At 45.2% G+C, this 25,043-nt stretch overlaps 1 protein-coding gene across 1 annotated transcript in view; it reads right to left on the minus strand.

The window, feature by feature from the left end:
- The window catches only part of PGGHG (protein-glucosylgalactosylhydroxylysine glucosidase), a gene marked incomplete at its 5' end in the record, with an annotated part of 63,298 nt that overhangs the window by 34,516 nt on the left and 3,739 nt on the right, over positions 1–25,043 (minus strand). Inside the window, 4 exons of the mRNA XM_082269642.1 lie at positions 11,912–12,043; positions 20,615–20,734; positions 21,689–22,118; positions 24,580–24,787. Coding sequence (XP_082125768.1) covers positions 11,912–12,043; positions 20,615–20,734; positions 21,689–22,118; positions 24,580–24,787 — 890 coding nt within the window. The remainder of the gene's footprint in view (positions 1–11,911; positions 12,044–20,614; positions 20,735–21,688; positions 22,119–24,579; positions 24,788–25,043) is intronic.

Raw genomic sequence — 25,043 nt, forward strand, 5'->3', positions numbered from 1 at the left:
AATCTCTGTAATGTTCTGGTACCTTTGGGTACCCTAATTACTCTTTCATAAGTGTATGCGCCCCACCATTCTCTTTTGGTAAGGTGCGCATACACCTTTAAGACTGATGCTGTCATCACTGAGCGCCGGACTGGATGGCTATTTAGATCGCCGGCTCTCACTCACATGTGTTCGTTCAAACTGCTTTGTACCTTGATGCTAACCTGTCTTGAAGCTCTCATGCTTGCAAGCATACCTCGCTGTCGGAACCACGCTGCGCTGATCCCTGTAGCCCGCTACCGGATCATCCGCTCTTGCCGAACCTCTCCTCTGCTACATTGCTATTAGTGATAAGTACCCCACAGGGGAAACCTCTATAACCTTTATACTAAAAGCTTACACTATCTAGCTCTGCATACTAAGGACTATTACTACATCTGCATTATCTAAGATTGCTAGCTCTTGAGCCTATTACCACCTGTTCTTGCACTGGGTTGATCTCTCTTGTATGTCCACCTGCTACTCTGTCATCTGCTACCATACATGATTGCTAAACCTATCTGCATCCCATCTGCTACTATCTTACTTTCAAGAACATTTCCTTTCAAGTGTCTGTCATCTACCATCTCTACCCAACCTGTCTCTTCAGCCTATCATCACTGTGTTACTATATACATAAGTCACTCTAGGAAACATCTTATTGAGTGTGTGTATTTACTTGCTGAATTGAGATCATCCACACATGATGAGTCATTGAGAGTTGGGATTGGTGTCTCAGCGTTTCTCTACATGACTACTGAAGTGGAATATTTCTGCAGCTGAAAATCCACATCATACGTAAAACGCAGGAGCGTTACAATCTCCAGTGATACCCCCCCTCCGCAGTTGGAAAACTGACGCGTTTCGGGAGACACGCTCCCTTCCACTCCCTTCCAACTGAATGAAACCACTATATTTTTACACTATTTCAGACCTAGGGTCCCTCCCATCCAGCAGCTGCACTAGGCGGGGCAACATAAACTCAAGGGCATGGGAGATTGAGCATACAAAATGTATAAATAAATAAAACTTTGTCCATCGCCACGTGAAATATCTACATCTCAGATCATATGCGTCTCACCTGCAGATATACGTTGTCCGAGCCCCACCTTGGATGGACACCCAGTCCAAGACCACCTCCCAGCCACCCTTCTTCTTTAGAAAAAGATTTATATATATATATATATATATATATATATATATATATATATATTTAAATATATATATATATATATATATATATATATATATATATACATACACATACATATACATACACACACACACACATATACATATATATATATATATATATATATATATATATATATATATATATATATATATATATATATATATATACACACACATACACGCACATATACACACACAAAAACAGTGTCAATACTACACTACACTGTAGTGTCACACTACAATAATAACTACTATGCCCAATATAATATACAGTACATAGAAAACATATGAACGGGGGCCTATGATATCAACTGAGCAATAATGGACAACTATCTCTATTCCACTGAATGATGTTTGATGATTGTTATATAGCCATTGTACTGCTATGGAAAAGAAGAGACCAGAGTCTGTGCAATACAAAAAAATACAGCATTATGGAAAATTGTTACCAATACTTACCGTAATTTTCCTTTCCTGGCTCTGCGTCATGCCATCATAATATGGGTCAACTCCGCCCCCTTGACTCCCATAGGACATCCCTGTAAGAGCATAAAAGGCAGGCAGTACCTGGTGGAGGTGTTCTGTAACAGCTCGCAACGGACCGGTGGGTATGTGCTGGCATGACGCAGAGCCAGGCTCTGCGTCATGCCATCATACTACGGGACTTAACTAGCCAAAACCCAGGGTGGGAAGAATTAATTACAAACACCAGGTGCTGCTGCAGAAAAAAAAAAACAATTTTAATGTCTTGATAAAGCAGAAGACAATACTGAAGCTCCCATATGAGCATACTGAGAAGACATCACATTCAACTTATAGTGTCTTATGAAGGTATTAGGAGATCTTCAACTTGCTGCCTTACAGATCCCGTCTGCCGATACCTTTGGCCAAGCTGCACAGGAGGATGACACCGCTCTCGTGGAATGTGCTCGGATCTCTTGCGGAGGGGGGAGGCCTTCCAGGGAGTAAGCTGTTTGGATTGCTTTCACTATCCAGGTAGAGAGGACTCTTGGAGGGGCTGGCATACCCATCTTGGGACCCTTTGGAAACACAAAAAGAGCATCTGTTTTCCGTTCTGGTCAGATAAGTCTGTAGGAGAGACTTCATATCCAAATCATGCCATCTAGACTCTTGCAAGGCTGATTCAGAAGATGAAAAGGCTGGGAGAACAGATTCCCATTTAAAATGAAAATCCGACGAGACCTTAGGAAGGAACTTCGGAGAAGGTCGCAACACTAAGCTGTCTGGCAGGAAGGTGCAGAACGGCTCCTTGTGGGAAAAAGCCGCAATGTCTGAGACTCGTCTGGCTGAGACTAATGCAGTCAAAAAAACTGTCTTCAATGTCAGGTACCATAGAGGGCTGTCCGAATCCGGGAAAAAAGGGCTCTTTAGCAATCCTGTAAATACCACTGGTAAATCCCATCTTGGAAAAAACAGAAGAGTTGGTGGGCGTATCTTGATTGCCGCCCAGAGGAACCGGGCCACTAGAGCCTGTTTTGACCATGAGATATTGGTAAGAGCCGAGAGAGCCGAAACTTGTACCTTAAGTGTGTTGAAGCTTAGTCCCAAATCGAGGCCGGACTGCAGAAAGTCCAATATATTTACCACTGAGGGGGAACGGAAACAAAACCCTTGCTGAACTGAGAAAGCCTCAAACCTCTGCGACACTCTATAATAAGTGACCTTAGTAGAATTCTTCCTGGAAGACAGAATGGTGGACATTACCGAATCTGAAAGATTCAGGTTTTGGAGCTTGCTCCTCTCAAATTCCACGCAGTCAAGGCCAGACGGCCCGGATTGTGGTGTGTCTGGTCGTTGTAAATGAGAAGATCCCTGGCCTAAGGGAACCTTATTGGGGGACACGCCGCCAGGTGAGCAAGGAGGGGAAACCTCGGCCTCCTCGGCCAAAACTGAGCTATTACAATAGCTGGTACTCCCTCTTCCATGATCTTCAGCAGAGCCTTGAGAATTAGAGGAAATGGTGGAAATAGGTAGACTCGTTTGAAGTTCCACCTCTGAGATAGTGCATCCTGGCCAGAGCTTGCGGGCAGAAGAAAAAAACGTGGGTACTTGACAGTTAAACGGTGTCGCCATTAGATCTATTTCGGGAACTCACCATTGGATGAAAATTTGACAGATATTTTGGATTTAGCATTCATTCTGCGTTGTTTGCAAAGTTCCTGCTCAAGTGGTCTGCTAGAGCATTCTGTTAACCCGGGAGATATGATGCAGAGAGGTCTAGCAAGTGGGGTTCGGCCAAGGAGAAGATCTCCGCAGTTACCTGGAGGAGTCGCAGACTTCTTGTCCCCCCTTGTCTCACAATGTACGACACCGCCGTCATATTGTTCATGAGAAGTCTGACCCTCCTGCCTTGGATTATGGGCAGAAATGTCTTCAGCGCCTCCTTGGCAGCTGTTAGCTCTAGGAGATTCGAGGAACATGGTAAACTATGGTCCCAAACTCCCTGTGCTTCCAGTTGTAGGCAATGTGCCCCCCAACCCTGGAGACTGGCGTCCGAAAGTGATCGTGATCCAGTCTCCAGGGTTGATGGGCCTGCCCAGGGAGAGGTTGCTGCTCCTGGTCCACCACTGGAGGTTGTTGGCCACAAAGCGAGGAACTTGGAACTTCTGGCTGAGAGAACCGTGGCGCCACTGGCTGAGAAGGCAGAACTGGAACCTCCTCGTGTGCCACTGTGCCCAAGGCACTGCCGGAATACAGGCCGTCAGAAGGCCCAAAAAACTCATGCCCCGGCAAACTGATTTCCTTTGAGGACATAATCACCTTGGCCTCCGCATTGACTCGCCTGATCTTTTCTTCTGGTAGAAAAATCCTGTATTGGACGGTGTTGAACACCATGCCTAGGTAGACTAGGCACTGGGACGGAACAAGTTGGCTCTTCTGCACACTCACCATCCACCCGAATTCTGATAGGGTTTGCAAGACTTGCTCTCGGTGGTCTACTAGAAGATCTCTGGAGTGGGCCAACACCATGATATCGTCTAGATAATGAAATATGCTAATTCCTTGTTCGCGTAGACGGGCAACAATCACCCCTAGCACCTTCGAGAAAGTTCTCGGGGTCACACTGAGGCCAATGGGCAGGCATCTGAATTGGAAATGATTGCCCTGGAAATGAAACCTGAGGAACCATTGATGACCTTGGGATACCGGAATATGGAAATAGGCGTTTTCGAGATCGATGGATATTAACCAATCGCCTCTCTGTACAACCGAAGCAATGGTCCTTACTGACTCAATGCAAAAAGATTCTCGCTTGATAAAAGTGTTCAGGAAGCGGAGGTCCAGGACGGGACGCCACCTGCCTAATGCCTTCTGGACGAGGAACAAGGGGGAATAAATCCCGCTGCCTTCTTCCAATCTTGGAACTGGCACTACTGCCTGTAGCATTAGTAATTCTGACACGTAGGATTCCAGCATTGTCTGCTTCGCTGCAGATGACGGAACCTTTGTTGAAATAAAAAAGTTTGTCGGAGGCTGATCCTTGAAGAGAAGGCGAAGTCCTTTGTGAACTACCTTCAGAACCCACGCATCCGAAACTTCCCTCGCCCAAACCCTGACAAAATGGGCCAGCCTTGCCCCTACTGGCAACATCTGGGTGGGCAAAACTTCAGAAGGATTTTGCTGCTGTCTTGAGGGGCCTTGGTCCTTGTTCGGTCTGAATAGGAGTTGCAAGGTCGCAACTGAAAGCGGCTAAACTCTCTTCCCGGGCGATATGATCTTGCATCCCTAAACTGCTCACGTGGCCTTCTATTAGTGCGACTGCCCCCGGTTTTTCCGATCCTGCGGAAGAAGGCCCGATTTTCCTCCTTTCACCCGACAGATCGCATCCTCCAGTGTTTTGCCAAAAAGTGTGCCCCCTGAAAAAGGAATAGACCCTGCTTAGAAGCCAAATCTGCAGACCAATGCTTCAACCAAAGGGCCCGTCTGGCAGTCACTGAATGTGTCATAATGCATGAAGTGAGCCTCACCATATCCACAGCTGCCTCTGCCTTGAATTCTGCTGAGGATTCTTCATCCGATTGTAACCCTAATGTCGTCTCAACATCTGAGGCCCAAACTCTGACTGCTCTTGCGACCGAAGTTAGGGCCACTGCTGGTCTACAGGCTGGCTGCTCCTGCTGTAGTGAAGACCTTTTTGAGGTCTGAGTCAGCTTTTCTTTTCATGGGATCTTTGGACGATACTAACTCTTCTAATGGCAGAGTAATATGCCTGGCTAGATGCTGCAGACGCATCCACCTTCGGAGGAGAATCCCATGACAATATGCCGACGCCTGAAACGGGTAAAGTTTATTCACCCTATTTTGAAAAGGCGGCCTTCTATCTGGTTTTTCCCATTCCTCTTGAATGAGCTCCCTTATCTCTTCCATAAAGGGGAACTTAGGAAGATCCTTCTTCAAATTAGGGTAGTACTTCCTGTGGTCCTTTGGGGCCGCAGTATCTTCCTCCCAGTCAATGGCTTGTTTGACCGCTGAAATAAAAGAAGGAACTAAGGAGAAATCAAAAAAAGATTCCAATTCTTCCTCCACTACCACCAAATCCGCCTCCAAATCGGAAATAATGGCCCCCTGGTTAAGGTGAATTCTCTTCCTGAATCGGACGGTGTGCAAGCCTCTCTCTCCTGGACGTAGTAGGAAGCAGACCCTGCACACTTTCCTGCACAGCCTCTCTAATGTACCGCTTGATGTCTTCATTAACGACTTGACCACCCTGGGAAGCCTCCCTGAAGCATGGCTCACAAAGCCTCTTGGTCGGCATTGACACACCCTCACAGGCCCAACAAACACTGGATATCAGACTGCCGGAGGTAACTAGCTTGTGACCAGCCAGTGAATCCCCCCGGTGATGCCTGGAAGAAGGGCCGGGTGAGGCGGAGGGCGACCCTTGCTGTATATGGTGTCGCTTAAACTTCGCCTTGGAGTGAGATGCTTGCGGTGACAAGGAGCGGTGACTACTAGAAATAGAAATTATCCTCTTGGGGCCTCTATGAGAAGAGCCTCTCCCCCTGAAAAAAAGGAAGGATCGCTCAGTATCCATGAGAAAGGAAGCATCATATAGGAGAAAATATTCAGCTGTCCCTACCTTTCCGAAGTCTTCGGTGCCTCGTTTTCAGAAGCTGGAGTACTTATTCTGAGCTGAGAAAGGAGCAAGGAATAAGAAGCTCAAGAATGCATCAGAGAGAGGGAGTTTGAAGAGCTGTAGCAGGAAACTTATGCACTCAGCAACTAGTGCAGCTGCAGATGGATGGACGGATGGATGAATGTGAGCAAAGACCAGACACAGTCCACTGGCCAGAGAAGGAGAGGAGAGGAGATGAGACAGATATCCTCCTGAAAATATACTGTAATTTCCCCCCTCCCCCCAGGGGAGCGTTCACTCACCTACAGCTGAAGATCTCCAGTCTGTGGCAGCAGCAGGAGAGGAGATGCTCGAATGGCCATTTAAAAGGAAGCGCCCTCTGCTACTCCAATCAGGGCCCCCTACCGCATCCTCCAATCGGCAAGCCTGAAAATCGGCCAATCAGAGGCCACGTGATGACATCATCACCCCAGCCGCTGGAACGCACAGCAGGAGACTGAGACGGAAGGGGCTGTTACAGAACACCTCCACCAGGTACTGCCTGCCTTTTATGCTCTTACAGGGATGTCCTATGGGGGTCAAGGGGGCAGAGTTAACCTATAGTATGATGGCATGATGCAGAGCCAGGAAATATATATATATATACACACACTGTATATACACACATACACACATACACACACACACACACAATAGTAAATGTGCTGAGTTCACACATAATCCAAGAATCCAAAATGATACCAGGACATTGCCATAAATGTATAAAAAATATATATAAAAAAGAAAAAATGTATAAAAAAATACATTACTCATGGGTGCAACTGGTACAGTCTTAGGTGTTCCTAATAATACTCCTACTACTAGTGGCACTGTTACCAGTGAACACCCATAGAGAAGTGGTCATCCATAACATATTTATGACGATAATTCTATAAATCATAAATTCATACATGTTTAAAAATCTATGTTTAAAAATGCATAATAAATATATGGCGGTCTCCGATATACTTTGTAGTTTGAATCCTAGCTAAACCTCTATAAAAAGAGTAAAATGGGATGATAAATCCTAATTGAAATTCATTAGCAAAAGCATATAATGGTTGCACATATAAAAAAGGAAATAATCTATGTCTAATATATAGGATTATAATTTATCAATTTTCCCCTCCCCACCCTTCTCTCCCTATATTTTAAAAAACACTCAAAGTGGGAAATTGGGTTCTTGGGAGTCCTTAATGACTGTTAAAACTACGGACCTTGTCTAGTGTGTTACTCCTAATCCATCCTGTAACTCATATGCTGCACATGTGTACACACACTTTTACATGAGTATCTGCAACGCTGTATCTTGGCCTAGACAGACTAGGCCCAGGCCTACGGCAGCACTTTGAAGGGGGGGGTGGCAAAAAAGCTCCCCTGCACAAAACAAACAGCCTGCTCTCGAACTAAAGCAATCCCTGCCGGCAGTGCCGTTGGTATGGGGGGTGTGGTGGATGCGGACCGCACCCGGGTGACACCCACCAGAGGGGTGACACCCGTCCGCCAGGCCGCATGTCCTAACTTTATATTTACCAAAACCGTGTAATATAAGGACATAGCTAAACATACATTCACTCTGTATCCAATCAGGCAGGCCCTTGTACTACACATTTGATGGTAGCTCAAAAGGAGATTGTACAATCAGATTGTATAGAATATGGCCAGCTCAAGGCTGCTCACCATGCATGTTACAAAAGGTGGAGCCTAAAGAGGAAGAGATATGGTTTACAGATGGAAGGACAGGTCTTAAATGGGAAGGGGTGTGGCCTTGACATGAAGGGGTGGGTCATATTTAAATTAGTGGGTGCACAATTTTAGTCAGGCCTAGGGCAGCACAAAACCTAAATACACCACTGAGTAGCTTATGAATAAACAGGATAAAAAAGGTGTGCACACATAAACATTAACATTTGTAGAATGGAAAGAGAATATTATGTTAATCTACTGATTAGTGAACAATAAGCTGAAGACTATAAACCAACTAGCACAAACCCGAGCCTAGGTGCAGAGGACACCCTATACAGTGTGCTTTGTCTAGACCTGCCCTTATGTTGGATCCGGTCCGCATCTCACAACCTGGCCACCTAACTCCAATCTAGGGTGTGTATGTGGGCCCTAGATCAGAGCCTCTGATCCAACCCCCCCGCAAAGCAAGTCCTCAGCGCACGTGAGGTACAACCCACATATAAGAGACCGCAGGGGCCAACCACACAATACACAACGAATTGTGTTGAACAGTTAACAGACTGTTTAAAGGGAAAAATTCTTCCGTCCACCCCTGCTGCCTCCTTTTTCCTACGCCACAAACTGACAAGCCCTACAATTCTGAACCCCACATATAAAACTCCCTTTCTGTCAAAGATGGTACTCCCCATAGGGGATAGTTCCTTAGTAGGGGGCTTTACTTGGCTTGAGGCAATAAGTCTCTTTAGGCCTCTGGGTCTCCAGTAGATAACTCTAGGCTTATCTGAGATGGCTCCAGATAAAAGCAGGTCCTGTTCTATGATGCCCCAGTGTTTTTCTAAAGATTTTTTAATAGAAAATGCTTTTTGATTATATTTGGTGCAGAAGGCTACTTGATGTAAAAATGGTAATTATGTCCAATCAGTAGCCTTAAAAAAGTGGAATGTGCCTAGACATTCCTGTTCTGTAGCCTTATAGCTGTATATCTGCAGTGTGATATCTAAGGCACAGCTGCTAATGACTGCCAGTCTCATAAGATTTGGAGTGAGATCTGAGGATGTCACTACTGTGCTGCTCAGTGTTTTTCTTAGGGCCTACTGGAGAAGAAGCTGTGCCAAGGACCTGCTTCTGTTTATTTAACCTGTGGATCTGTGCTTTATCCACTTTTCATGCTGCTTTTTGGATATTCTCTAGCCAGTCATCAGATCAACAGTCATTAGAGAGACAGCTCTAAAAAAGAGAAAGAGAAGCCCTGCTCTTCAACTAAAGCCAGATATAGAGGGTTTGAATCCTCAGCAGGAACCGGCCGGGATTGGAACCATGTGTGGGCAGGCTGAATGTACCCATGTTGATCAATCGATCAACTTAGGTACAACCAGCCTGCTGGATTTTATATGCGATTATTGCTATCGGCTAGCAACACTATCTGTGAAGCCCATGGTTGCAGGAAAGAGATTTCCACCATTTATGGTCTATGCAGAACAAGGCATGATACGTAAGTAAAGGGGGAAACATTAGCTGCCGAAGTCTACAGATAATACTGGGGACTGGTCCTTTACCCTCCACCTGCCTTTTGTGGACACCATTTTCACAGTACAGGCTAATTACAACCCAGTGATTCTGACTGTTGCAATCTCTAGTGTCCTAGATGTAAATAGGGTAGTTGTTCAAGTAGGCAAATTGGCTTAGCTGAAAGCCAGGCCTTTGTTGTAATTCTGGATCAGGGTTTAGTGACTCAGGGGCTTGAGGACTTATCCTGACAGCTCTTCTGGTGCCTCCCCCTGTTCTCTAGAACATTGGAGAATGTTCTAGAAATAGGGGGTGGAAGCTAGGAGGGGCTGTTAGAAATATTTATGAGGACCTCAGCCAATCCCCAGTAAAAGGGCTGGCAGGGGGCAAGCTCCTTATAAATAGGCATGAGTCATGCCAGCAGGGGCAGGGGGGAAGATGGAGATGGAGCGCGGAGGAGGCTGTTGGTGGCCCTGAAGGGTGCCCCCTAGTCTGGGGGGGTCAACTTCAGGCCTGGAGTTCGGGTGCTGGAAGAATCCCCAAAACACATGGAGGAAACCCTTCCTGGAGGCACAGGAACAAGGAGAGGACAGCAGGAGCAGGTCCAGGAGATCTCCTGAGAGTCAGCTGGGTAGGCTGGTGAGTGTCAGTCTGGAGGAGTGTGGGGAGAATTTAGCCTGGAGGGCTAGTGAATGGGGCCACTGCAGCCAGGTGGGTTGGCAGTGCATGAAGAGGTGGTGCTGGGATCAGTAGCCACAGGAGGAATGTAAGCTGGACATTGAACTTTTGCTACACATCCAAGGGGCCTTGGGTTCCTGCCTATAACAGGCTATTACTCGAATCTGACTGAGGATTTGTCAGATCTTTACAGTGTGCCAGCTGGGTTTCTGCAAGCAAGTGCGTGCTGGAGGAAGAAGTGGAGTGTATATAGAGACTGTATATAGGACTGTAAATAGGAAGAGTTGTCCCTGAAGTTGTTTTAAAGTCGAGTGGGCATCCCCTAATTTCCAATCCCTATCCAAGTTATTAAGCCTCAATGAATAACAAAAAAACAGTCATGGACTGTTCTCTCATTCTGAATGCCTGTGCCCATTTTACTCACGGCTCCTAAGGAGGTTAGCTACACAGAATATTACCATCATTAGCAATAACTGAGCAGTGTAAAATTTACAAACTTGGCACCAATAAAGATCATGTTGCATAAAAGACTCCAGCTAGAGCAGGTTACCAGAATGCTGGGGGAAAAAAAAGAAAAGGTAGTAATACATCACTTGCCAAGAAAAAGTTGCTCAGATCAGTGGAAAATATTTATTTGGTTTCAACATGTAGTGAATATATTAGACATAGGGAGATCTTTCATCTTTCTCATATGTAATACAGGCGGTCCCCAGGTTACAAACAAGATAGGATCTGTGGGTTTGTTCTTAAAGCGGTTGTATACTGCTGGAAAAAAAAAAACCCCCTGCAAGACAAAGACATAATCGCATACTACCTCATTATGAAATATTTACCTTAAAACGAAGCCCCGACGAGGACGCCCGGACACCGCTGTGGGAGCTGTCATGCTCCCTCGGCGTCTCTTCCGGGTTCGGCGACTCCGGTGCTGTGAGTGGCCGGAGCCGCGATGGCGTCACTCCCGCGCATGCACGCGGGAGTCACTTTCCGGCAAGTAGCCAACAAGGAACTTTGAAGGTCCGCCGGACCTTCAGAGCGCATGCGCCGCTAGCGTCAGCGGCTGCATGCAGGGCAAATATCTCCTAAACCGTGCAGGTTTAGGAGATTTAATTGTACCTACAGGTAAGCCTTATTATAGGCTTACCTGTAGGTAAAAGTAAAAAAATTGAGTATACGACCGCTTTAAGTTGAATTGGTTTGTAAGTCGGAACAGGTACATTTTTTTAGGTGAGGCTCCAGCCAAAAAAATAATATTTACGTTTTTGTGAATAGCATAAGGATGGGTTAACACCCCTGTGACATTTGTTTTGCTGTCTTTGCCTCTGGTCAGAAGATTTCCCCTCACTTTCTGTCCCTTTGACAATTAGATTTTGAAAATTTTGGGTTGTTGTTGTTGAAACAAGGATTGGTGATAAAGCTTTAGTTAGGACACCTTTTCCCATAATAACTCTTACAGGAGTGAATTTTCCTTTCCTAGGGTAGATTTCCTCTCCCTTCCTGCTGTTTTCCCCTGTTTGTAAGTAGGAGTCCTTTGTAAGTCGGATGCTTGCAACCCGGGGATCTCCTGTAGTGCCTTCTGCATCCCTCTTGCAATAAACACGATTATGAATGCTTGTCCAGCCTTGGGTCACACTATTTTATCAACATGCCATTTAGGTTTCCTGAATATCTAAGGTGATATTTCTAATCACATACCTTTGTAATTTCATAGTATTGCTTAAACGCCATCATAACATCTCCATTGATGTGAATTTCTTGGTCACCATAGATTTTCTCAGGACAAACTTCACATCCAGTTACAGCACTTTCCCATGGAAACTTGGCACCCTACATTTTGAAGAAAAAAAATATTACAATATATATATATTTTTTTTTAGTATGTAAGCATTGACTAAATGAGAACTTTCAGTAGAAATCCCATAAAGATACACCACTCAAAGCTCTGCACTGTTGCATCAAGAGTCGGCTGTCAAGCTCTACGAATAAGCCCAATAAGGGTGAAATGCATCAGAGGGATGTGGCCTTGGCATTGACTGTGTTTTTGCAGGCAGCATAATTGAATAAAGCAACATGGTTTGATTGTGACAGTATGCAGCTATGCTTTTACTTTTGGCTAAATGAGAACACGGATTTAATTTATGTGACCATGTATGTGAATGTATGTCAACACTGTGCTGCCTTCATGCAAACTTATATCCTGCTCTGGACAATAATATTCCTTATCCCCCTACATCAGGCATGTCCAAAGTCCGGCCAGCGGGCCAATTGCGGCCCACAGGCCGCTTTAATACGGCCCCACAGATAATTTGGAAAAATCTATTGTTGTGGCCCCTGTGAATCCCAGAGCGCTGCTCAGGACCACTGGGATCTCCGGATCTTTCAAAACACACATCAGTGGCGGCCCGCCCATAGAGGCCGCCCCCCCCAAACAGAAGCAGAGAAAAATTAATTTTTCGCCCACTAGGGGCGCCAGACTGTGTGCTGGGTATGGGGGGTGGGGCTCTTCTGGGGGTGTGTCGGGGCGCAGAGCAATGCGCCCCGACACACCCCACTTTAACGATGTCCAGGCTGTGATTGGTCCAGAGTCCAGCCTGGACCAATCACAGGAGGATATGGACCTGGTGACGTGACGCGTGGGGGTGGTGCACTGCCCCTGCATCACGATCACCTTCCGTTCCCGCCCGCGGCCCGGCAGAGAGAGAGAGAGGCAGAGGAGCGACAAGCGAGAGCCGCATGAGTGAGTCCAGGAGGCTGAGTCGGATCGGCGATCGCAATCATTGCAGAAGAGTGCGAGTGAGTGACCTACAGAACGGATTGTGCTGGGGATCCCTCTGAAAAGCAGCAGCAGGAGCACAGCCTCGGTGTAGCAGCAGTGCATCCAGCCGGGGTAAGTTTCCTGTACCACTCGTCTGATTGCTGCTGACTGTAAGTGACTCCTTTTTAACATTTTAAACACCACTAAGCATCTTTTGATCCGGAGCATTTGTCCCTGACTGGCTAGGACTGTCCTGCATATTGATCCCTATCCCACGATCCCGGCCAATCAGGGCTGAGTCCGGTGGCATGTGTGAGATGTCTTGGTTCTGGCACACCAGGACAAAACTTTGCATTGCAGCCGGATCTGTCTCCTCTCCAGGGCTGTCTCTGAAGTCAGTGTGTGTACAGAGTACACAGAAGCTGCCCCCCCTCCTCCTATTGCTGTGATGTTGTCTTGTACACATGTGGGGGGGGGGGGGGGGGAGAAGGTACATTACTGCCTGAACCAGGATCATCTGCTAGAAGATAGGAGAAAGTACATTGCAGGTAACCCTTACACTGCTGGCACATATTCACTGGAAGGATCATTCATGTTCTTTTCAACTTTAGGAAAATTGGACTTTAACAGCATTTTATGTTTTAGGAGACAAACACTTATCTGTAATATGTCATGTACTCTGTCTCCAATCTCTCACATACTACTGAAGCATGTCCATTGTCTCCAACAACTCCTGTATCAATGCCCGCAGTCTGACAATCTCTTGTATCAATGCCCGCAGTCTGACAGTCTCTTGTATCAATGCCCGCAGTCTGACAGTCTCTTGTATCAATGCCCACAGTCTGACAGTCTCTTGTATCAATGCCCGCAGTCTGACAGTCTCTTGTATCAATGCCCACAGTCTGACAGTCTCTTGTATCAATGCCCACAGTCTGACAATCTCTTTTTATTTATTTTTTTTTACTTTATTATAGAGTTGAGCCTCTCCTTACATGTTAGGGATGTCTCACAGCTGCTTGTGGCTTTTGATAGTTTGAGAAGGGTCTGCCTGGGAAGATCTGTCACTTGGCACTGGACATGAGGCAGGCAGTTGTGTGACTTGTCTGCTGGGGATGTGCAAGGGCTACCAGTCCCTTTAACACACTATAGTACAGTATAGAGTTTATGTGACGATTGTACAGTATAGACTTTATGTGACGATTGTACAGTATGGGGTTTATGTGACGATTGTACAGTATAGAGTTTATTTGATGTCCCCTGAGCATAGTGAGATATGTCACTCACACCAGGTTTCCTATTTCTCTCTCTGTGTCTCTCTCTGTCTCTCTGTCTCTCTCTCTGTGTCTGTCTGTCTCTCTGTGTCTCTCTCTGTGTCTCTCTCTGTCTCTCTCTCTGTCTCTCTCTCTGTCTCTCTCTCTCTGTCTGTCTGTCTCTCTGTCTCTCTATCTGTGTCTGTCTCTCTCGCTGTCTGTCTCTCTTTCTGTGTCTGTCTCTCTCTGTGTCTGTCTCTCTCGCTGTCTGTCTCTCTCTCTCTGTGTCTGTCTCTCTCTGTGTCTGTCTCTCTCTCTGTGTCTGTCTCTCTCTCTCTCTGTCTGTCTCTCTCTGTGTCTGTCTCTCTCTCTGTGTCTGTCTCTCTCTGTGTCTGTCTCTCTCTGTGTCTCTCTCGCTGTCTGTCTCTCTCTCTGTGTCTGTCTCTCTCTGTCTGCATTAGCATTGCTCTGTCCCACCTAAATATATGTTCTGCAGCCTATACCATAACTGACCCATTTTCTAAATCTGCAGAATATTGTTCAGACCAATCTATATCTCTGTTCTGCTGATTACCCATCAAATTACTCCTCTAGAGGTCTGCAGAATATAATTCTTCCATTTATATTTTTGGCAGAATATCCCCTCTACAGATCTGCAGAACATTGCTCTGTCCCATCTAGATTTATGGTCTGCAGATTATCTAATCACACAGACCCTTCTACAGATAGGCACAGTATAGTTCTCTTCTATCTGTAGAAGGGTCTGTGTGATTAGATAATCTGCAGACCATAAATCTAGATGGGACAGAGCAATGTTCTGCAGATCTGTAGAGGGGTAAGTGATGGGGATAATCTGCCGAACATATAAATAGATAGGCACAATATATATCTCTTCTATCTATTTATATGTTCGGCAAATTATCCCCATCACTTACCCCTCTAATCACTGACCCCCTCTAGAGATCTGCATTGTCATTTTTCTTCCATTTTCCTTCCACTTCACAATTTTGTGCCGCTCTATCACATAAAATACATTTACGTTTTTGGTTGTAAATAACATGACAAAATGTGGATTATTTCAAGGGGTGACTATGAATACTTTTTCAAGGCACTGTTCCTTGATTACTGAAGGCCCCTTTCAAACTTGTGTGACCTCAAAGTCACGCATTTTTTACTGCGTTTTTTGCCGCAAAGCAATACCTATTACGTTTTTCTTTTTGCGCCCCCCCAAATATTTTGAGCACCAGCCGCCACTGACACCCATGTTACTTGTGAATACACTAAATGTTAACAGCCACCGCCCATCCCCACCAGCTTTATATCCCTTGCTCAATATGGCCTCAGACTTAAGGCCCGTACACACTTTACAAAAATCGGAAGTAAAATTTCGTCCGACGAACGATCTGCCGATTTTTGGATTGTTAGTATAGTGCTTTCGACAGCCGATAAAAATTTTTCGGATGACAAAATCTGGATGTGCAGGCTATAAAATTTTTATTGTACGTCAACACAACGTCCGATTTTCCTTTAATTAGTACAGTTATCGTCCGAACAAAATCGTAAGAGCATGCTCAGAAACAAAAGAACACATACAAAACAATTCAACACATGACATCACTTCTGAAGTTGAATTCTGTCGTACGGGAATTTTCGTATGAAAGTAACCTCTCACTTTCGATATGAGACTAGCATGCAACAAAAATCGGATGCAAGATCGTTCGATAATCTGATCGTGTGTATGAGGCTTTAGCCTGATAAGGGAGCACTAAAAAACACAAATAAATTTGGCGTTAGTATGACAGGACCAGCGCTCTCTCCATGATAACTGGCATAACACCTGTTTAGATTTGTCATCCATGTGACGAAATGAAAAGTATGCCATTTGCAATAAACTTTGCATAAAATAGTTAATTTGCATTTAATTTTAATGGTGCAAAGAATTTTAGGCTAAATGGTCGGCCCTCACGCATGTTCACTTCATCAAATCTGGCCCTCTTTGAAAAAAGTTCGGACACCCCTGCCCTACATCAATTCTGCCTGTCGGGCACGGAGGGGTGTATGGGAATTCTCTAGCGCCAAAGCATAGAGAAGCTAGTGCAGCAAATAAACTAGAGGTGCATGGTACGTGGATTGGTGAACAGCAAACTAGAGGAACACAAGGATACAGGAATAATATACTAACTGTAAAAATTATTTTTCCAGCCTTCTCAGAATTCTATTTAGATTAATCATAGTTTGGTTCTTGTATTAAAAGGGAACTCCTTTATTAGTACTTGAGGCTGGGACGCCTAATACATGTAGGACAAGTTCATCCAGTGGGAGTATTCCTAGAGTGCTAGATGCTCACCAGAACATAAAGATATCTAACAATATATGATATCCAGCAGGATTCCCCAAAAATTGTGAAGGAAATCCAGTGCACGTGAGACTCCACCCAAACTATGCACTCACCAGAATTAGAATACAAAACAGCTCCAATCAATGCCACTAATGCCCCGTACACACGTGCAAAAGTCTTCAGATTTACCTTTTCTATGTAGTGCAAGGGCCTGCCGGATTGCATACAAATTGAATGTGTTTAGGTTTGACCTCATATTATATGGTTTTGGTAAGTCTGCAGACAAAAGTCTTCAGATAATCTGCACGTGTGTACGGGGCATTAGCAGACACTTATCACTTGTTAGCAGTATAATCTCCTTCATCCAGGGATCCATGAGATGTATGTAAAGAGCTCAACAAAACCAGGGACCCAAAAGTACTTGTTCAGTGTTGTAGGTTATTGTAAAACTTTAAAATTACATATAGGTAAATGCTGCAGCATAAAATTGTAATAAAACAACAGAACAGCTGAACTTACAACATCTGTTTTATTACACTTTTATGATGCAATTCAGGCAGATATTTAAGACACAACTAATGCAAGCCTGTCCCAAATAATATGTAGCACCCTCCTAGGTAGGTGCTAGGTTAAACATATATATGACCCTGTTCTGCTTATCAGGAGGGTCTGATCTGTCAGTTAGCCTGTCAAATGTTTCCAGGTGTGTTCTGTTGAGTCTGGGGAGTCTCCCCACTTTATCCAATGAGGGACCTTATTGGACAGTGGAGGAAACCTAGCCAATAGCACACCAGGGTTTATGACGGTCCCAGTGGGTGGGCATTGCTGCAATGCATCCTGGGATTGGGAATAAATCTGGAGGGAGCATGTGACAGGGTGTCTTTGGGCGGGAAGCCAGGTCCCAGGAGGAGGGTGATGGCTGTCTCTCCTCCTGTTGCTGAGGGAGGTGGTCCAGGCAGTCGGCCTAGGGACCAGGGGATGAGCTGTGCTGCAGAGGATCCAGTGTGCTGACCAAGTGGAGCTGTTGGGCAGGATTTTTCTGGAAAACAGTATCGGGAGTACCTAAGCATCTGCCCAGGGGTCTGCCTAAGAGAGGGGACCACTCCAGGAAGGGCAAGGGCATCCAGGAGCCAGCTAACCCGGAGTGTTACTGTAAAAGGGGGTGCCAAGTTGTAAAGCCCCGAAGATTAGGGGGTATAGGGGGCGCCAGGAAGGGCCCTCAAGTTGCTCAGCTGTAAAGTCTACTTTAGAGGACACCTACCTCAGGAAAGGAGTGCCTTAGGAAGCTAAAGGACTCTTTCCCAGTCAGAAGGCAAAGTAAATTAAGCGGCCTAGTCATGACTAGCTCAACTCAGCATTTCTCAGCATTTAACCAGCGTTAAGCAGCTGCTTATTGTGCATATTTTAGTTCTGTTGGAGTATTCCACTCATCCCTTCTCCTATCCAAGTTCCTAATAAAACATAAAAACCAAAGAAACTGGACTGGTCACTTGGAAGCATGTCTGAAGGTTCTACTGTTGCTAATGGTAACCCAGGAGAACCCGTCTTCAGCAGCTCCCTTGGGAGTAGTGCTACAAATACATCCTTAAATGTATTTTTTTTTTTTTAAATGCAAGCAGTCTAGGTACCTAATTTTGACTTATCAGCTTCTTGGAGTCCCTGTACAGTGGCAATATAACTGGGGGTGGGGCACAGCATAAGAAGCCAATTTGTTGTACTGCAGTGCAAGGTCCATGCAGATAGGGGTAAACAGCATAGTGACATAAGTAAGCTCATTAGTCTGATGCTTCTCTGTTCACTGCACAGTTCTAGGATGGGAGAAGGACATAAACTGTGTTACCCAAGGCCTATCTAAACCCAAAACAAAAACATTATATATTGCAGCTTACCAGTCCTTAAATGTTGTTTTATTATTTCCTTTTATTTTTACCTCTTAATGCTGGAAGTAACTCTCTTCTCTTCCCTATGTGGCTACACTTACCTCTCCAAGGCATTTACAGAAGGAGCCATGGTTGGCACACAGACTGGACTTCCCAACATGTCTGCCTTTGCTCAGGGGTCAAGTACTGGCAAAAAAAAAAGTGTGGGAACTTTTAAACCTTTTGAGGAGCAAGGGCCACTTTAGCGACTTGGTAACTGGTCCCGAGCCACAATGAGTGGAGCAGGCAGATGACAGGTCTGTGTCCACTCACCATATGCAGAGCAGACACGGAAACAGCCCGCTCTACTCTATGGGACCTCCGCTCTGATCCGCCCAAACAGAAGGGGACGGATCCCCTTCTGTTTTTTTAAGTTGCTCCGGTTTGGAGATAGGTGGGTGTAAATGGATATTTACATCTGCCGCTCTATAGAGGTGTGTGGAGGGTCGATTGGGTCCACCTGAAAAACTGACAGATTGACACGATCGGAGCGATCATGTGAAAGGGGCCTAAGGTTGGTTTCACACGGATGCACTGCGATTTACCGGCCCTCAACTGACAATCTTCACTTCTTCTTTAGGATTACTGAAGGTATCGCTGACTACTGCTGCCCCCTAAGCAGGTGTGGCTGTTGGCTGGTACTGCTTGTGGGTACTGCTGGCTGATACTGCTTGTGGGTACTGCTGGCGGGTACTGCTGGCTGGTAGTGATGGTGGGTACTGCTGGCTGGTACTGCTTGTGGGTACTGCTGGCTGGTACTGCTGCCAGGTACTGCTGGCTGGTCCTGCTTGTGGGTACTGCTGGCAGATATTGCTGGTTTGTACTTCTGGCTGATACTGCTTGTGGGTACTGCTGGTGGGTACTGTTGATGGATACTGCTGGCTGGTTCCCGACCCACTATCCCCAAGCATCAGTGTGACAGGAGCGAAGCTGGAGAAAGCATGCAGCTGCAGTAGAGAGCAGAGCCAATGCTTCCTGTATCGCTCCTGTGACTGGTCACAGGCGTAGTGCATTTGGTATCACTCTGCCTGTGACAGGAGCCCACGCTTTAAAGAAAGCATTGGCTCTGCTTCTTCTACTGCCGGCTCTGTTCCTTCATTTCCTTCACAGTAATGTTTGGGTATAGCGGGTTGGGAACCGCAATCTAGGCTTACTGATCCGCCATCCCAGAGCAGGAGATAGTGCTGGCATTTAATTGGAGGGGCACCAGGTTTCGGCTGCTAACGGAAAGTGTACAGGAATGCTGTTCCAATGCGTTCCATCAGCACTCAAGCCCTATCTTTGCTCATCTTTATTAACCACTTGCGGACCGCCGCACAACGATATACTGTGGCAGTCAGCCCCCTACAGGCAAAGTGACGTAGGGGTACGTCGCTCGCCCACGGGCCTGTAGGGGGCGACTGCATGCCGCCGCGCTCCCACCCCCGCTCGTTCCCTGCCTAGCCTGCGTGTGTGACCGGCGGCTCCGATGTCTGCCGGCCACTCGCAATCTCCCTCAGGAGAGTGAGAAAGACAGACGGCTGATGTAAACACAGCCATCTGTCATTCTCCCTGAAGTGATCACAAAGACTATGCGATTCTACTATGTAGGATCGTATGTCTCTATGATTACTTCACTAGCCATGCCCCCTAACAGTTAGAATCACGCCTCTAGGGACACATTTAACCCCTTGATCACCAATAAAGTTAACCCCTTCCCTGCCAGTGTTTTACAGTAACAGTGCATATTTATAGCACCGATTACTGTAGTAATGTCACTGGTACCCCCAAAAGTGTCAAAAATGTCAGTCAGGGGTATACACAAGAAAGATAACACATTATTGTTTCCAATGCATTTTACAGGGAAAAGGGACACTGCATTTCTGGCAAGATCAACAGATATTTTCTGGATTTGCTGAAAATGTTCTAAGCCTGAAAAATAAACAAAATTAATGCAGCCACCACAGCTAAGGACTGCCAAGCCGTAATTTATGGCATATTTGTTCTTGAGTTTAGTTATACTTTAACTGTATTCAAGAAAAATGAGATGGCCACTCTGCCAGACAGGGTTGTGCTGTGTGAAAAAGTAGAGCAAGATCAAGATCGTTTTATCCTCATATAAACAATGTAAAAAAATGTAGTATATATGGCACTCACTTTGTATCCTTGCTGTTCAGCATTCTGCCTTGCTCCCTCCAGTGTCCGAATCCTGTATTTAAGTATATGACGGGCCATCTCTGGGTAAAACAGCAGAATGTTCGGATATACCCAAGTGTCCTTTTGCAATGCAGACAAAATAATTATTTTATTAAAAACTTAGAAAACCTATTTTGTACATAATGCCAAAGACATAATTGTTCATCTAAAAACACTTTACAATAGACATCTTGCGAAAGGTGACTTACAGTACTCAGATACTCACACAACCCACTGTTACTACAACATATCTACCTCGGAATGCTTTATAAAGTCTGGTGCACTGTTAGCACCTTGAATATGTGAGTAAATCTCTTGATGTTTAATAAATTGAAGTTTTAAAAAAGGATTTAAGCAGTATTGAAGATCCTTCTTTTTTTGTATGGCACATTGATTGATTGTATAAGGAGAAGTTATCCATGGTAGGATCCCCACCTGGGGGGATTGATTGATCATCTCTGACCCGAGAGGGGTATACTGCGCACTAGACCAAGCTTAATTGCATGGTCACTGGAGCTGAGGGGAGGATCCATCCACTGGGGGTTTAAGGTTGATGGTGTCGCTCACTACGGAGGATTCACTTTGAATCACATTTGTCACTTTGGAGTGGACTATTTATCAGATCACTTGTTTGGATGTTCACAGCACTATCGGACACTTTTTAAAGAGTGTATTACTTTTTCATAAATTTTACATGGACCTATATGAATTGTAGCACTTTATACATTTATAAATCACATTATATCTATGGTCACGGGTTTGCATGTTTTTTAGCACATTGCTATTTATTTATTTTTTTATTTACGTATATACAGTATATTACACAGCTAGCACTTGATATTTATTTATTTATTTATTATGTGCGTGTTACACTGATAGCACTTTAATTGCGTGGCATTTTTTATTTATTTTATCAGCATTATGGCTGTCCTGAAAGGGCAGGTTGTATCTGCAAGACTAGATGTCCAGAGATGTCCTAATTACAGAGTTTTGAAGGAAAGACACCATGCCTCGTCATTACATAACTAGACGTACCTGATCCCAGAAAACATGCCCCCAATAATCTTCATTTCTCTGACCATTTGAGAGACCTCCAGGGCTAATTCCATTGAACTTTTCATTACAGCTCAACAGTGGTAAGGCGCTCAGAAGATAATAAAGACAACCATAGACAGTCTGTCTGAGAGTCAGAGATGCTTCAATTTCTATCCAGCATCCTTCCCATAATTGTTTCCAGGCATCTTCATGTAAAGAGTACAACCGATTCTCCTCAACCAGAGAAAGACCCTCTGAATATTTCTCCTTCACCTCCTCTTCTGTCTCGGCTACTGCTGTCAGGAACGTCCAAGACTTCTCCTGCTCAGAAGGCATGACTAGGGACTCTGGGACCAGAGTGTAGATCATATGAACAGACTTTAATGGACAAGATTTAACCTCTGGGACTTTTGTGCTTCCATAGATGTATCTAAGTAAAACAACAAGATAGAAAGTTACATTTATAATATTTAGATTTTCTTCACATAACTACTTTGAAGCACTTATTTTCATCTAAAACAATAAAACACTATGGAGTACGTGTAGATTAATATAATGAATTGGATTGATCAAGGCAGTAAGGCTGCGTTCACATACACTATGTTGGCAAATGTTTTGGGACACCTGCTTTCCCACACGGGAACTTCAATGGCATCCCAGTCTTAGTCTGTAGGGTTCAATATTGAGTAAGCCCACCCTTTGCAGCTATAACAGCTTCAACTCTTCAGGGAAGGCTGTCCACAAGGTTTAGAAGTGTGTCTATGGGAATGTTTGACTATTCTTCCAGAAGTGCATTTGTGAGGTCAGGCACTGATGTTCGACGGGAAGGCTTGGCTAGCAATCTCCACTCTAATTTGTCCAAAAGGTGTTCTATCGGGTGGCGGTCAGGACTCTGTGCAGACGAGTCAAGTTCCTCCACCCCAAACTCCCTCATCCATGTCTTTATGGACCTTGCTTTGTGCACTGGTCCAAATCATTTGGTGGAGGGGGGGGGGGATTAAGGTGTGGGGTTGTTTTTCAGGGGATGGGCTTGGCCCCTTAGTTCAAGTGAAGGGAACTCTTAAGACATCAGCATACCAAGACATTTGGACAATTTCACGCTCCCAGCTTTGTGGGAACAGTTTGGGGATGGCCTCTTCCTGTTTCAACATGACTGCGCACCAGTGCACAAAGCAAGGTCCATAAAGCAAGGCCACAGCCATCCGTTTTGATCCCTCCCCTGCATCCTCATTGGCAGGAGGAGGAGGGCCAATGAACACAGGGCAGCAGGAGTAGTAAAGCCTCTTTGGAAAAGTAGTCCCCATCACAGGCGGCCCCATAGGAATTCGGGGGGGGGGGAGGGGACTATAAAGCCTACACAAAGAGAGGAATCTTACTCCGGAGACTGTCTGGGATGGGAGGAACACACCATGAGGCAAGGGAACACAGGTGTGACCAGAGGGGCTGCCATGATCCATTGGTATGCCACAGCTCTAGAGGTTGGTGTGCCAATCCTACCACAGCTCCATGAGTGACGGACATCCCCCCATAGAAGGACCTCAGGTGCATCTCCAGGTGATTCGGTTGCAAGGTAGCCAGGAATGCCACCTGAAGAACCATCTTGCCAGGACATATTCCTTTGGACCTTGGTCGCATGAATGATGAGGGGGCACTAGTCCACCTTAAGGATGCACTTGCCCACCTTCAAGACCCTGCAGGCAGACAACGTGGCCTTACCTGTGCATACACATGTAGAAATGCTTACACCCTGCTGGGAAGTCATAGTGTCTGTCTTGCTTGCCAGGGTACTGCCAGCATACCGCACATCACCTTTGTCTGCTAGAGTACCTTTAAAGACACTTTGTGCATCCTGCCGACTAGGACATCAAATGCACCAACGCCAGGCAAGCTGAAGATACCGGATATCTCCATTGTGAGGACCTTTCTGTTTCTTCTTCTGTTAGCAGTGATTTAGTGTTCACAGTTAAACTCACTAAAGAGGAACTCTAACGTCAAACCTAAAGTTGATAATTCACGTTACTGCCTGTTGCATAACGTGTTTATCACCTGGGTCTGTAATCTCAGTATTTTAGGGGGACAGACTGACCGTCATCAAGCCAGTCCTGTTCCCCTTCATGCCTAAGCGCATAGGCCACATTAGAGCCCTTTAAGTCAGCTTAACTATATTATGTGAAATCTGCAATGTGGTCTTGATTTACATTGTTATAGATCTGAGTTTGCTATCTCTTACAACTGAGTTACCCTTTTATGGTTTGTTGATTGTGGAAAGTCTCCCAGTAAACAAACTTTCTGGTTCTCCACAGTTTTTGTCTACTTTTTATCGTGATTGCATTTACACCGTGTGCTAGGTGTGCCAGAGGGGCTGAGACTGTTCTTGGGGTTGAGAGGCAGAGTACAGAGCGAAAAATACTCAAGCGCTCCTTCGGGGGTGACGCTATACCTGTATAGTGATTCTCTATAAATAGGAGCACGACTTTATAAAATGTCATTAATCTGCACAGTGTGGCCAAGCCTTGTTCCCTAGGCCGAGTGGGTTGGGATACCTGGACTTCTGCCTGGAAGCATTGACCCAGCTAAAGCTATATATACACCTCTACATTTAGTATACATTGCATTCTAGATGCCCTTTAGTCACATTTCACATGGGTTACCATTCATTGCTATAAAATGTGTATTTTATTGGTTTGATTTTAGCTGGCATTGCTGAAAAAAAGATGTGGATGGGATACATTGTACAATGGGCCATCTAGGCACATTTAAAACTCCTGGTGTGTATATGACTTAGTTCATATTCTGCTGATCTTCGATTTATTACATGAAGTTAATAGATGGCTGGACAAGCTCATATATGCAATAGACAGTTACCTGATCAAGAACTTCGTTATACTCACTGAGCATTGCAGTAGTCAGGACCTCTCTGAAGATCTATGTCTTCACTTACTGCCTTAAAGTGTGTTTGAAGATTAACATGAACAGGGCTGGAACCCCTAGTGACCTTTAAAGATATAATATTGACCAAGAGATGTCTATGGGAACGATGAGCAAAGATCTGCTGGGTAGCTGTAAATGAAGAGCACTGGATGGTATGGCTGAATGTACCTAAAAAGTACCAAGAAAATATTGTGTGAAGGAATGCAGAGCAGTAATGGAGATACAGCAAAAGCAATGGTGATACGTGGTTCCTCTTATGAAAACAAGCTAGTGCAAAAAATTAAAGACATCCAAGTTAGAGCAAAAATGAAAACTAACATATAATTGGTTCCAGTGCCTTTACTTTTCCTCGGCTGAAGGGCAAAGTAGGGAAGGCCTCAGTGGTGTCCAAGTCTTTGTTTCCAAACACATTTACAGCTCACAC

This window comes from Pelophylax lessonae (genome assembly GCF_965119305.1).
Source record: "Pelophylax lessonae genome assembly, chromosome: 10".
NCBI classification, from domain to species: domain Eukaryota; kingdom Metazoa; phylum Chordata; class Amphibia; order Anura; family Ranidae; genus Pelophylax; species Pelophylax lessonae.